Source organism: Brassica rapa, chromosome A09, assembly GCF_000309985.2.
Source record: "Brassica rapa cultivar Chiifu-401-42 chromosome A09, CAAS_Brap_v3.01, whole genome shotgun sequence".
Taxonomy (NCBI): domain Eukaryota; kingdom Viridiplantae; phylum Streptophyta; class Magnoliopsida; order Brassicales; family Brassicaceae; genus Brassica; species Brassica rapa.
This window is the reverse complement of record NC_024803.2, coordinates 6109515-6123654: the sequence shown is the minus strand read 5'-3', so window position 1 is coordinate 6123654 and position 14140 is coordinate 6109515. Positions and strand designations below refer to the sequence as shown.

General features: G+C 38.6%; 3 protein-coding genes across 4 annotated transcripts; 1 reads left to right on the top strand and 2 right to left on the bottom strand.

Annotated features, from left to right (window-relative positions):
• The first annotated feature begins 2659 nt into the window (after positions 1 to 2659).
• Positions 2660 to 5239, top strand: LOC117125633 (endoplasmic reticulum-Golgi intermediate compartment protein 3-like). Of its 2 annotated transcripts, XM_033278245.1 has the most exons (12): positions 2685 to 2971; positions 3073 to 3146; positions 3222 to 3305; positions 3390 to 3470; positions 3563 to 3643; positions 3761 to 3853; positions 3951 to 4130; positions 4214 to 4281; positions 4363 to 4414; positions 4501 to 4554; positions 4659 to 4751; positions 4824 to 5239. In XM_033278245.1, the coding sequence occupies exons 1-12, from the start codon at positions 2842 to 2844 to the stop codon at positions 4980 to 4982; spliced, it is 1149 nt and encodes a 382-aa protein (XP_033134136.1). In that variant the 5' UTR covers positions 2685 to 2841; the 3' UTR covers positions 4983 to 5239. The 2 variants fall into 2 exon arrangements, with proteins under 2 accessions (XP_033134135.1, XP_033134136.1); XM_033278244.1 differs by having other exon boundaries at positions 2660 to 2971; positions 4214 to 4414.
• A 3303-nt stretch (positions 5240 to 8542) lies between these two features.
• LOC103829852 lies at positions 8543 to 12667 on the bottom strand. The gene has a single exon (XM_009105543.2). It carries the CDS (start codon positions 12665 to 12667, stop codon positions 8543 to 8545), a length of 4125 nt encoding a protein of 1374 aa, XP_009103791.2.
• Positions 12667 to 14136, bottom strand: LOC117128423. Its single transcript, XM_033280738.1, has one exon. The coding sequence runs from the start codon at positions 14134 to 14136 to the stop codon at positions 12667 to 12669; it is 1470 nt and encodes a 489-aa protein (XP_033136629.1).
• Positions 14137 to 14140: the final 4 nt, after the last annotated feature.

Here is a 14140-nt window from a genome sequence, read left to right as displayed (position 1 = left end):
TTTATCTGCGTCAGTTGCAGGACGCAGCGCTTCGGACGCGGCGTCAGACGTAACTTTCTACGTCAACGAAAACGAACAAGAGTTGACGCATAATGTTAACGCTGCTGCTTGCCGTCGGTACTGCGCGCAACCAAACGAACAGCCCTTAATTCTTTGATATTTGGTTATCGGCTAAAATCCAAATCTTTAAATGTATGTTTTAAGCTTGCAGTAAACAGAAGATATTATCCATTAATTTAACAGATAAATATCAGATATATCTCGACCTTGTTCTAAACTACATTACATATTTGACACAAAATTAGTTTATCATCAAGATGTTTCTTTTCTACAATGGTATGTCCACACAAGTAAAAAGTCTCACCACCTAACATTTTGAATTTGATTTATGTTTACCATGTCCACACAAGTAAGAAGTGTCACCGCCTAACATTTTGAATTTGATTTATGTTTACCATATAGTAATAGTTTTGCACATTTTGGCGTTTTTAACTTTATCACAGTCTCTTTTATTATTATCAATGGTAACAATACTTGTTCCGCTATTTATTTTTGGAACCGATAACGTTTTTATTTTAGTTAACATTCTGTACTTATCTCCTTTTATAACAAGAAACTAGACTTTATCCCGCACATTCGTGCGGGAATTTTTCATTTTATAAACTTTGACATTATCATACAATTTTTGAATATATATGATTTATATTTTAGTGTAATGTATTATATAACTATTAAATCTTATTTTTATGTTTTTTTATTATTTTATTAATATATAGTGATTTTGTTTATGTCTTTTACTCTTTTATTAATTGTTATTACATTTTCAAGTTTGGTATAATTAATATATAATTTGAAATAATCAAATTAAGGATCTTCTTCAACATATGATATTTTGAAAAATATATAGTTGTAGAAATAAAATTTCAACATATGTTAATAACTTTATTTTGGTATAAAATATTATGTAGTTAACTTATTTTAATCCGTTTAATGTTAAATGATAATTTATATATGAAAGCTTTTCTAAAAAATTAAATAAGTTAATTTACCAGTTTAATATATCTTTTCATATTTTTATATAATACTTCTACTTTAATATAATACAGATTATAATTATAAATTTGTAAAAAGTAGCATAGAACTTTTTATGTTTTATAATAAATTTAATTAATATTAATTTAAATTATATCATTAATTACGAAATTAATTAAACATTATTTAATTAAAAAATATTTAAAAAGCTTAGTAAGATTTTGTTAGATTTTTCTCAACAGATTTTTCTATAACTAAAAATAAGATTCAAATTTATAGTTAAAATTAATTTATTATAATATTCTTATTGATTATTATGTTATATTATGTTATTAATGAAATGGACCTATTGTGACTTTTTTATGGTGGATAAAAATAGTACTTTGGAATTCAGCTTCATTAGCATTAGTGTACAATAAATCAAAGAAATGAATCCGGCTTCTTTGGTTAATTTAGTTCAACCTAAGCGAAATGTCCTTCCAAAGACTCTTGGATTACTCACCTACGAAAGACTCTGAGAAAATGGCAATTCAGGAGAGGATCCACCACCGTAGCTTCTCTTCTTCTTCGATCCGCCACAATAGCTTCTCTTCTTCTCCGAGCCACCACCTCCATCTTGGTTTGCGATGGAGCTGATATCATCAATGGCTTCCCTTTGTTGCTCGGCCTTCACGAAGCATTGCCAGTGTTCAAATTGGTTATATACGCTGTCTTAAGCATATCCCATGGAAGAAATCGGAACTAAGTATTTATGATTGAAAATTATTATGATGAATGCTCATAGACCAAGTACTAAGTTTCTGAGACTATTTAGGACAAAAGTTCAGATGCATTGTCAAGACTCTAGTGGATGCTTACATTGTGGTTGCCAGAGACTTGGTTTAGAACTAGATTGGTATGTGTGAATTTCGTCATGACTTCATATCTGCATTTTTTCCCCCGACTTTTATTCATTTATCTATACTAGCAGGAAGTAATAGAAGTTAATGTATTCGGTGTTCAACTGGTAGATATCGTACTTTTGCTTTGTGTTCCTGCTCATTCCTAACATACTGAACAAAAGGCAGTGATCGAATCGTTAAGACACTTGTTAGCAGTTTAGAAAAACCTTGGATTACCATATTCACGTGATTTGTCTTTGGTGGTTTTCTCGCTAGTTTTCATGCTTGCTAAGTCAAGTGTCGAGCATGAGCAACATATATTTTGAAGTTGCTGCTTTTCTTGCTCAAATAGAAAAGTGAAAATGGTATGTTTGTGCTCAATTTTTTACTAAACTGGTGCAAGTTTCATTGTTAAGATTGTTTCTCGTTGCTTGACCATATTAAAGTCTCGGTTGCTTGTTCATTAATGTTATGCTTATTGCTTGATCATATTACAGTCTCGGTTTCTTGTACATTGATGTAAATTGTTAAGATTGTTGGTAGACCAGCATGTTACAGTCTCGGTTCTTCTTCATTAATGTTAAGTATAACAAGTTGACTTTTTTTTGATGTGTGACTTTAACATTTGGCGTGTGTAGGGGATGATAGGAAAAAAGCCGAAGCGATCCGGGAGAGCCCATTTGCCATCTCTAAGTGAAAATGGGCCTTAATGATTTAATAAGAGCCCAAAAGGTAATACGACGACGTAGTGAAAGGGAAGCGTATGCAGAGATTCACTTGCCTAATTAAGGAAGAGAAAAATCCGAGAGATCCTCGTTGACGCATCTTCCGTTGATTGATTACCCGTTGAATTGGAATCACCTTCTCCTTCTTCCGTTGAATCCGTCAAAATTCAAGTAAAATTCGAAACCCCTGGAAGGTGGGCGTGATGAACAGGTTGAGGAATCTGGACGCTTACCCCAAAATCAATGAAGATTTCTACAACCGTACTCTTTCCGGCGGCCTCATCACCCTCTTCTCCTCCCTCCTCATGCTAATTCTCTTCTTCTCCGAGCTTCGTAAGTGCATTTCCCTTCTACGATACTTCAAAGCTCGAAAGTTTTGATTTTTATTTGTGGGTTTTGAGTTTTTTTTTAAAATATTCTTGGTGGGCTTTTAGGGCTTTATATGCATCCTGTTACGGAGACTCAGCTCCGTGTTGATACGTCAAGAGGAGAGAAGCTACGTATCAATGTAAAAGCTTTGTGCCGTTGCTACTAGTTTTGAGTTTGCTACTTGTTTTATGAATTGACCATGTGCATTTTGCAGTTTGATGTTACGTTCCCTGCGCTTCAATGCTCGATCATTAGTATTGATACAATGGATATTAGCGGAGAGCGGCACCTTGATGTGGTATGTGCTGCTCAAGAATTGTTTTTTTTCAAATCTATGTGACTCTTGACGCTTTGTCTGATTTTTTTTATTGTGATTGTTCAGCGACATGATATTATTAAAAGAAGATTAGACTCTCATGGCAATGTCATTGAGTCCAAACAAGATGGAATTGGTCATACTAAGGTTTGTTTTCCTAAGACTCAGGTGCCATTTTTGATTCCATTGCGAAAAGTGTTAAAGCTCTGATTCTTTGTTGTAATTGTCTTTATCCCCAGATTGAGAAACCTTTACAGAAACATGGTGGAAGGTTGGAGCACAATGAAACGTATTGTGGTTCCTGCTTTGGAGCCGAAACGGTAAATTTCTCTAGTTCAACAGAGTAAATTTAGTGTTGTTACATTTATTTTGGTGGTAACATGTTCTGATCCTCTTTACATGTCTGTTGTGGTTGTCATTTTCTTTACAATTTATAGACGGATGATACTTGTTGTAATTCATGTGAAGAAGTTCGTGAAGCTTATCGAAAGAAAGGTTGGGCCCTCTCTGACCCTGAATCTATCGACCAGGTATACTCGCATAAACAACAATATTGTGTTGATCTTGTTACTTAGTTTGTGGTCTTTGCATCTAGTTGTATAATATTCTTTATTTATTCAATCTCAGTGTAAAAGAGAAGGATATGTGCAAAAGGTGAAAGATGAAGAAGGTGAAGGCTGTAACCTTCACGGTTTCTTGGAAGTTAATAAAGTCGCTGGGAATTTTCATTTCGTTCCAGGACAAAGCTTTCATCAATCCGGTTTCCAATTTGGTGATCTTATATTTTTCCAGCAAGGGAACTACAATGTAATGAGAAGTTCCCTTCTTGTTTCAGCTTCTCTTATATATATAGCTCATGTTTGGTTTGACTCCGTTGTATCTCTACACAGATTAGCCACAAGGTTAACAGGCTGGCCTTTGGAGACTTTTTCCCCGGTGTAGTGAACCCTCTAGATGGGTATAAACTTCTCTCTCTCCCAATTCATTATACAGGCCTTTTATCGTCTTATCATCTGAAATATTATCTTGGTTCTCTCAGTGTGCAGTGGAATCAGGAGAAACAAAATGGCGTGTATCAATATTTCGTCAAGGTTAGCCCCATCTCTATCGAGTTTAGCTTCTGCATACTATAGAAAATATTGAGTATAATGATAAAGAAATGGGACTGGTGTTGTAGGTGGTACCAAGCATTTACACTGATGTTCATGGGCATACCATTCAGTCAAACCAGGTGAAGCTACATCTCCAAATCTCTGTTTAAACATTTTTAGCCTTTTTCATTTTTTTGGGTAAAAATGTAACAAGTTTGGTTTCTTTTTTTTTGGGGGGGTAAAGTTCTCTGTGACAGAACATTTCCAGAAAATGGAAGCAGGTCGAATGCAATCTCCGCCTGGTGTTTTCTTCTACTATGATCTTTCGCCGATTAAGGTCTGTTTTGGAGTTTTGTTTCTTGTGTTAATCCTAAAGACATTCTAACTTTGATTGGTTTGTTTGTTTAAGGTGATATTTGAGGAGCAGCATGTGGAGTTCTTGCACTTCCTAACAAATGTTTGTGCTATAGTAGGAGGTATCTTCACCGTATCAGGAATAGTGGATTCGTTCATATACCATGGACAAAGAGCAATTAAGAAGAAAATGGAGATTGGTAAATTCAACTGAGTTTGTTTGTTTTATTATATATATATTCTTCACACTTTCTTGATCAGAGACTGGTTGACCTTGAACGGGGTTTTACAGTTAGACATTAGGTTTGATGAGTCTGGCAAGCAACAATGTTTGATTATGAAGGGATCTGAGAAATTTTCACTTTACCTTTTTAATTATGTATCTTTTCCTTTTTCAATACACAAAATCTTTTTATACTTTCGTTTTCAACACTGTAAACAACAAACTCTTATATTTTCTTTTAATTTTAATATGATTTTGCTATTTTAATTTTTGTTTTAAAAATTAATCTATTAAATGGTGACATCTGTGATACTAGTGAAAGTGAATAGGAAAAATATTAATACGAGGGAAATACCCGTGAAATTAGTGAAAATGAAAAAGAAAAAATTTGGGTCCGAGCATTAGTAATTACAGAGATTGAAGAGGGTGATAGAAGAAATTTTTTGATCAAAAGATGTACAAGCTCACAAAATTTGAGTGATGAAACGGAAAGAAAACATTCAATAATTGAGATTTGAAAAATCAGGTCATTTCCTCCTCGAGATTTTTGTGCAAACTGTAATCTGAATGACTTTGTTGAAGTGGTTGTCACACATGGGTAGCACAAAGATCGAGTGATGGAAATTCTCATTAAAACAATTAAAAAGTGTATTTCAATGCTACAAAAGAGGATGCGGTTTTTAATTACACTAATATTAGGCTGTCAATGAAGTGGCTAGGTGGTTGTAGTTGGATTCACGCACGTAAGGTATTTTTTTACACATAAGGTGTATTCAATTTTGGTGTAATTAAAAACCTTTCTACACTATTTTTTCAGAGATAATTTGAAAATAATGCTGCTACACCAATCAGATCCGCTCAAGAAAGTTCTAGTAACACACTTGTTTTAGAATCTAGTGAAGATGATACGGTGAATGATGATGCCACCGAAATCACATTCTCTCTCGAGAGCCACACTAACACTTCTGTTGTAGAAGCCACTGAGACTGAAACACAAAACCATGAAACCGTAGATGTAAATTTTAAACTACTGTCTCCTTGTGTGTTGTCATAGCCTTCTTTTTCTTATTGTTAAACTATATGTTTTTATTAATGATGTGTAGGGAGTGGAGTTACCATTACTTCATGAATCAGATGATATGATGGATGATATAACCATTCTAATCATAGAATCTCAAGAAATACCACGAGATAAAATATACATTAAAATTTATAAAAACCTATAAATAATTTATGAAGCCGTTTCGTCTATTGAAGTCACAGAAGTCAACCGACAGTTGATAAGGTCCATTTTATACTGTTTGTCTATCTCTCTTACCGTGGATCCACTTATACGTCAGGTGGCCTCTGAAGCTCCGAAGAGATCTTATTATTTTGGGATTTCACTATTTTCTTACCTATATTTTAACTAATATTAGTTCAGAAAACAAGAATTTTATAGTAGACAAATGGGTCAAAACAAAACAAATGCATGTGGAGATATGTCTGGGGTGAATGAAATGAAAAATTCACTTCATATTGTGGGAACGAGGAATCTGCATGTGGATTTTAGGTGACTCGTCTCCATAACCTTCGTGATCACGACGGAGACCGGGACTTCTCTCTCTCCTCTCTGAGATGAGATGAAGCTTTCTCCGGTGCTCTATCGGTTCTTCGATTCTTTTTCTTTGGGTCTTGCCTCTGGGAAGCGTTGTTCTTTAAGCAGGCTTCGCCGACTTTGCTACTGGGAGAAGATGATTCGTTTTACATCTTTCTCGCCAGCTTCTTCTCCCGCATCGTACGGTCCTCTCGTTTCGATGGCGGTTTTGGTTTGGTTTCTATGGTTTCTCGAGTGGTGATTTGGTTGATTATGTGCTTGATGTGACGGATGAGCTCTCGATTTGCTCGATTGATGCTCTCCGACGATCTGAAATTAAGTGGTGATGGTGCATGGATGGTGAGTGAGGGATTTCTAATCGTTTGGGTGATGGCTTCGTTTCTGGATGAGGTCTCGACTTCTCGTTTTGACGCTCTCCAGTGAAAAGAAGCAAAGGTGATGAAGTGAGTTTGGGTAAGCGCTTGCTCCCGGCGAGGTCCGGTGAAGTGCCATTCAGTTCCCGGCAAGGTCCAGTTTCCGGTGTGTTCTCTTTGGCGGTGGTGGTGAAGGATTTCGTGACGTGTGTCATGCCTCGCTGTTGAGGTTTCGACACGTCTCGTCTTTGGGGGGAGAAACGAAACAGTGTCACGTGTTGGTTTGGGCCAGTATAAATTGGGCCAGTTTGTGGGCTTTTAGGTTTAATTTTGTTTTGGGAGTTGTGTTTGGAACCTTATCTTTGGGTTTTTTTTTGGGTTGGGTTTGGGTTTCTGTATTTTACATGAATAATAATATCAGATGGCAAAAAAAATAAAAAATAATAAGGTGACTTGTCTCCGTAAAATTTCGCAAGATATATAGTCCAATACCTATTATGTTTTTCCGGTAAACAATTATTGATATAACTTTTATAACATAAATGAAATTTGTCAGAATGATGTTAAAACAACGAGTGGTAACAGTGGTTTGAGCAGTGCGGGACAAGTGGATTGGATACTGTTGTACGGTTTAATTGCGGTTTGTATAAGAGAAAACATGCTGCAAAATAACTTCGGTTCGTCTAAAATAACCGGTTCAAAAAAAGTATGAATAATAGCACGTATAATAAATAGTGTAACTGCGAGATACATATAAACAAAAAAAAATAGTGATACTAATATAGTTTTATTTAAAAAAATTATTTTATATATCTCAATATAAAATTTAATATGCTATTACTAAGATTTTATTTAATTTAAAAAAACAATTATATATATGAAAAACTTTACAAATCATATTCACATATTTTCTCATCTAAAATATTGTATTTTTAAATAGCAAAACTATAGCTAGACATGGGCACATTTATCCGAACCAAAGCGAACCGAAAAACAAGGTTCGGTTTGAATTTGGATCCTACCAGTTATGCTAATTGATCCTATATTTTTAGAACCAGAAATCCTCAAACCAAAAACTGAGCTGAACCGAACCAAAAACCGAATAGATACGTGAAGCTTTATAATATATTTTATGCAGTATACATTCAAGGCCTAAGGTTGAAAATTGTATTTTTTTTTTATGGTTGCAAAAGTTATCGACAACTTATTTCATTCTTCGTTGATGTGCGGTTTAGCTAGAGATGAGCACAAGCCAAATACTTTCCATTTTTGCTATATTTGGTAATTGGCTTAGCTTGTTCAGATAAATTGTACTTGGTTTGTAAAAAACGAGTACTTGCAATTTTAAGTACTTGCTAACAAACTTATATGTGTTTGTAATTTACTTAACCCTGTTTTACCGCTTGTTATTTGTGAAGTGCTTACAGATTTTTTTTTTTAACTCTTGCGTAGCTTTATTATTAGAAAGAAACAAAATGTTTGACACCAGAAAATGACAACCAAAATAATGAATATCATCGCACTTAAGAACAAGAAACCGCGGGCACCAAGCATGAAGCTCCACCCTCAAAAACCGTTAAGACTATCAGACCTTCAGAACATCAACCCATCCGTTGCAAATCAGAGTCAAAAAGTTCCTTCAACCATAGGGGTATACCCATCGCCACATAGGATTGGAGCCTCTTCTCCCTTGTCACACTCTTTGCGATCGCTTGAGCACATCTATTAGCTCTCGACGAAACAACCACAATAGCCCACTCCTGAAAATTAACCAGAACTTTCTTCAGCTCAGTTCCTTGATATCTGAAAGCTGGCCAAGCTTTTGGCTTTGTTACCGCACCAGCCAACTCTGCAAAATCCACTTCAAAAATAACCCTTGTCACATGATGGCTTTGCATTGATTCAATCGTCCATGCCAGAGCTAAAAAGTTTCCCTCCACTAAAGAATCAACTTTTGCAAAAGCCCTTCTACTATGTAAGAGAGTTTCTCCTCCTTCGTTTCTTAAGACCCACGCTGCTCCAAGAGCCTTTTCCCTTTTTGACCACTGCAGACCCACGTTACATTTTAGGAAACCTGAGCTTGGCCCCTCCCACTTATCTCTAGCACGAGACGCTCTGTTTTCAGCTTCATCTTCTTCCTCTAGACATCTCTGAGCTGCAAACCAGTGCCCAGAATCCTCAAAGACCTTTGCCATCGTATCCTCTGCCGTAAACTCCTTCCCCTCAAATAAGAATAGATTCCTGTTTTTCCAAATAGTCCACAAAATCCACGGGAACATGCGACCAATCTCATCTGGAACTTGGAGATATCTTGGCAGGAAAAGTAAATAGTTGAAATTTTCAAACAGAGTCATGTTCTCGAAACCTCGTCGCGGGAAAGGAAAGTTTGACTGAGCCCACACTAAACGAGCAGCCGGACAAGTGAACAGCACATGATTAATAGACTCTCCCTCCATCCCACATCTCTGACACCGTGGATCTATCTTTAAACCTCGAGCCAGCAAGCCATCATTCACCGAAAGAGCATTCGAAAGGGCTTTCCACATAAAAACCCTGATCTTTGGAACAGTTTTCACTTTCCAGACTTTTTCCAAAAGACCATGAATCGATGGTTGAGCTAAACATTCCCTTCGTGTCTCCGAACTGTCTAGACATGAAGCTAACCAGTATCCCGATTTCACAGTGTAGCCACCCCAATGAGTATGTACCCACTCATAACTATCTTTCTCTCCCCATACCGGTCTCTGTTTTAAAATCCTTTCAACGTCCGGTGGAAAGAAATTGTCCTCCAGTTTTCCCCTATCCCAAGACTTTGTTTGTGGATTAATAAGCTCAGAAACTCTTAAATCCACCTCAAAGAAGATTGGTTTACGTAGGGGGGCCATAGGAGACTCACTGAAAAGCCACTTATCCCACCAAACAGATGTATCCTCACCAGAGCCAATTGTTCTTCGTAGACCTTTCTCCAACAACTGTCGGCCAAACAAAATGCTCCTCCATGCATACGACGGCCGCGCTCCCAATGATGCCTCCATGAACTTTCCATTTGGGTAATATCTACTGCGAAGGAACCGTGCGCAGAGAGATTCAGAGTCCATCAATAAACGCCATCCTTGCTTTGCAAGTAAGGCTTGATTAAACTTCTCTATATCCCTAAAACCCATTCCACCTTGGTTCTTTCCCAGACATAATTTTTCCCAGCTGATCCAATGAATCTTAGATTTGCCTTCTTGCACATCCCACCAGAACTTCGACATCGCACTCGTGAGATTCTTACATGTAGTTTTTGGCAGTTTGAAAACCGACATTGCGAACACTGGCATTGCCATAGCCACAGTTTTTAACAGGATATCTTTCCCCCCAGCTGAGAGAAACCGACCATACCACCCATGAAACCGTGACTTCATCTTCTCCTGGATGTACTGCAGCATCTCCACTTTGGATCCACTGAAACATTCCGGTAGACCCAGATACTTCCCTGTCCCACCTTCAGCCTCAATACCAAGAATTTCTTTTATTTTGACCTTCCGTGATGGCGCAATCTTCGCACCAAAAGTTATAGATGATTTTGTAAGGCTGATCATCTGACCTGAATTCTCCTCATACACCTTCAGAATGCTCCGAAGCTTTGTACATTGCTCGTCTGAGGCTTTCACCATTAGAAACGAGTCATCAGCAAAAAACAGATGATGTATCACCGGCCCTTCCGCAGAGAATTTTATCCCTTCAATCTCACCCATGCTCTCTGCTTTGTTCAGTAGATAGGATAGACCTTCAGTACACAAGTCAAACAGAAAGGGTGACAGAGGGTCTCCCTGTCTCAAACCTCTCTTTGGATTTATGTTTCCTTTCTCCTCACCGTTAATCAGCACCGAGTAAGTGACAGAAGTAACGCAGAACATTATCCAGTCAACAAACTTCTTATCGAAACCCAAGGCAGTCAAAAGGTTTTCCAGGTACCTCCACTCTATACGGTCGTAAGCTTTTGACATATCCGTTTTGATCGCTATGAACTCTGATGAGATAGCTTGATGAGTACGCAATCCATGGACCACTTCATGCGCTATGATAATATTATCAGATATCAGTCGTTCAGGGACAAAAGCGGATTGTGTGGGCGACACCACCGTTTCCAGCATAGGCTTCAGTCTTGAGACTAAGATCCTCGAAATGATTTTGTACATGATTGTACAAAGGCTAATCGGCCTTAAATCTACCATTCTTTCAGGGTTTATCACCTTAGGGATCAGACATAGTTGTGTGACATTCCAATCGCGCGGGAAAGAACCATCTGAGAAAAAAGTCTTTATCTCTTTGCCGATATCTAGGCCAATGATGTCCCAATACTTCTGGAAGAACAAACCATTAAGACCATCCCATCCAGGTGCACTTGAAGATTTAATACCAAAAACGGCGTCCCGTATCTCCGCGTCAGAGACCTCTCTTAACAATGTCCGGTTCATCTCTGCAGTTACCCTTGCTGGAAAGCCATCAAAAATGTCTGAAGGATCTCCCCCCGCACCTGAGGAGAACAGAGAGGTAAAATACTCCACCGCAACTTGACCCATCGCCTCAGTGTTTGTGGCTTCTTGTCCTGAATCATCAATTAGTTTTGAGATTTGGTTCCTCAGTCTCGTATCTTTGACTGAAGCATGAAAAAAACTGGTGTTGTTGTCTCCAGCCACTAGCCATTTATCTCTACTCTTTTGGCGCCAAAACTCTTCTTCATCTCTAAAGGCCTGAGAGATTTCCAACTTGAGAAATTTTATTTTCCCCCAATCAGGAACTCCAGATGAGTACTCAGCCTCTAGATCATATCGTAGTCCACACAGTCTTTCCTTCGAGTTGTTACTGCATTCCCTTTTCCATCTACCCAAGCTCCTACGCACACAACCAAACCGTTCAGACAAGGATCTTTGGTCATTCCCATTCTGCCTTTTCCATGCCTCCATAATGCATTCACGTACTTTCTGCTTCCCAACCATCCTCTTATCAAACTTGAAAGACCCTCTGGGCCCTGACTGGTGTCCAAACAGGCGAACCAAGACCGGTTTATGATCAGACCCCAGTCTTTCCAAAAAAACTTGGGTCGCAAGGGGGAAATTACGTTTCCACTCCGTGTTCCCAAAACATCTATCAAGCTTGCTTTGAATGTATTTCTTGCACCGCACTCCTGACCAGGTAAAGCTATCACCCCATCCACTGAGCTCCGTCATCCCACACACACTAACACAGTCTCTAAAGCTGTCAAAAGATCCATCACTCCTGCTCGGCCCCCCTATCTTTTCGCCATTGTGTAGTATCTCATTGAAATCACCAACCCAACTCCAACCAGCATTCCTAGACACCCCATATCTCATAAGTCTTTCCCAGACAATCTCTTTTCCACTATGACCCGGCACCCCGTACACAAAGGACATAAAGAACCTCACCCCTCCAAAAGTAACTTCCACATCTATAAGGTTCTTATCTGCATAATGAATACACATATTCACCTTATTTGACCACATCAGTGCTAAACCACCACTCAAACCTTCCGGTTCCACTGTAAAAACTCTATCGTAACCCAACCAAACTTGTAAATCCAACACCTTATCCTTCTGTTGCTTTGTCTCCATCAAAAACATTATCTCAGGAAGATATTTTTTACGTATCTCCTTGAGATGGGGAATCATCAAGTCTTGAGACCGTCCCAAGCCTCGACAATTCCAACTCAGTATACTCATTACTGGTTTGGCAGTCCCCCACTTGGGACCACCTCTGTTTTGTTACGTCTTGCGATTTTAGAAAAATTCCCTGCCACCTCTGCAGCCTTCCTCTTTGAATCCAACGATGCCCCGTGTAGACTGTCCTCTCCTCTTGCAGCCACCTCATTACTTGTTTGAGCTTTTTGTCTGCGGAATTTTTTGGGAGGTCTGTGTCTTCCAGATACTTTTATCTTTGTTGTCCCGGAAGAGCTAGCAGCAGAGAAACCGCTGCTAAAACCCGTTGAACAGTCAAAGAAAAAGTGATTTCCATTTTCTCCAGCTTTTGGACCTCCCTTTCCTCCCCCATCATCAGAACCACAATCCAAAGCAATGTTGTCTCCTTCCACCCGTGAGCTTGAGCCTCGTGAGTCATTGTTTTTACTATTGTGTGGTTCTGTTTGTTTCGAGTAGCTGAAAACAAAGCCTTTCCCTTTATCCACATCATTAGTTATTACCGGTGGAGCTTCCAGGCGCAGGAATTTCTTCTGACCTATAGGATCATTGTCTAGATCAGAGACGGATTTCCGGACCCGTTCCTGTCTGATGCGTTTCTCACCACCTTCAGCCGCCAAAATATACTCCCTCATCTGTTGTAAGACTTCGGGGTTGATCTTCCTCCGTCCTGTCGCTTTGTCCACCCCTACTTGGTCTTCATTAAGGACCCCATATAGAGGATCGTCTTTCTCAATAGTGACCATAAACGTCTGTTTCCCTTCTTCTTTCCTCTGGTTTTCCTCAGTTACTTTTTTCCTCCATTCTTTCGCTTTCGTTTGACGTTCCTGAATAAGTATAGGGCACTTATCCTTTTCGTGGGTCAGACGCTGGCAATGGTAGCAGCGCTTTTGAATCCTCTCGAAGTCATAGAGGATTGTAACTGATCCGCCTCCTTTAGGTAGATTGACCACTTTGGAGCGTCTCACTGGTCTTGAGACATCAAAAAATACCCTCACACGAACATAGTCATTAGTCTGCGGTTTATCTGGATCAAAAGCTACCACATCTACTCTCCCAATGATATCTCCCAGCGCAGTAATGGCCTCTGCAGTATAGTGATTCACCGGGATATTGCGAATCCTAACCCAAACCAAAAGGTACTTTAGGTAATCCTCATCTGGCGTCTCAGTCCATCGATCAATGACGATACTCCAGTCGTTGAACGTCCAGACTCTCTTGTTTAGCACCTCCTCCAAGTCGTGTTCATATTTGAATACAAACTGAAAAGTAGTTTTCGATAGAGCAATCCCATGTACTCTCCCATACACCTGCCACTTCCTTGGCATGTCCCTGATCAGATCAGCGATGTTTTGATTCTCAGGGTTTAGAGTACGTCCCAAGATACTCATCTTATTTCTTTCTATCGCACTGAACTGTGGTAGATCAGGCAGATCGAAAGGGACTTCATCTTCTTCCAGTGACATTGATTCAAAAGCACGATCAATGTTTCCCATCCTT

Coding starts and splice junctions, on each gene's coding strand:
- LOC117125633 (XM_033278244.1), top strand. CDS start 2,842: ATGAACAGGTTGAGGAATCTGGACGCTTACCCCAAAATCAATGAAGAT. Junction 3,147..3,221: donor GAGAGAAGCTACGTATCAAT/GTAAAAGCTTTG, acceptor TGCATTTTGCAG/TTTGATGTTACGTTCCCTGC. Junction 3,644..3,760: donor CCTGCTTTGGAGCCGAAACG/GTAAATTTCTCT, acceptor TACAATTTATAG/ACGGATGATACTTGTTGTAA.
- LOC117128423 (XM_033280738.1), bottom strand. CDS start 14,136: ATGGGAAACATTGATCGTGCTTTTGAATCAATGTCACTGGAAGAAGAT.
- LOC103829852 (XM_009105543.2), bottom strand. CDS start 12,667: ATGAGTATACTGAGTTGGAATTGTCGAGGCTTGGGACGGTCTCAAGAC.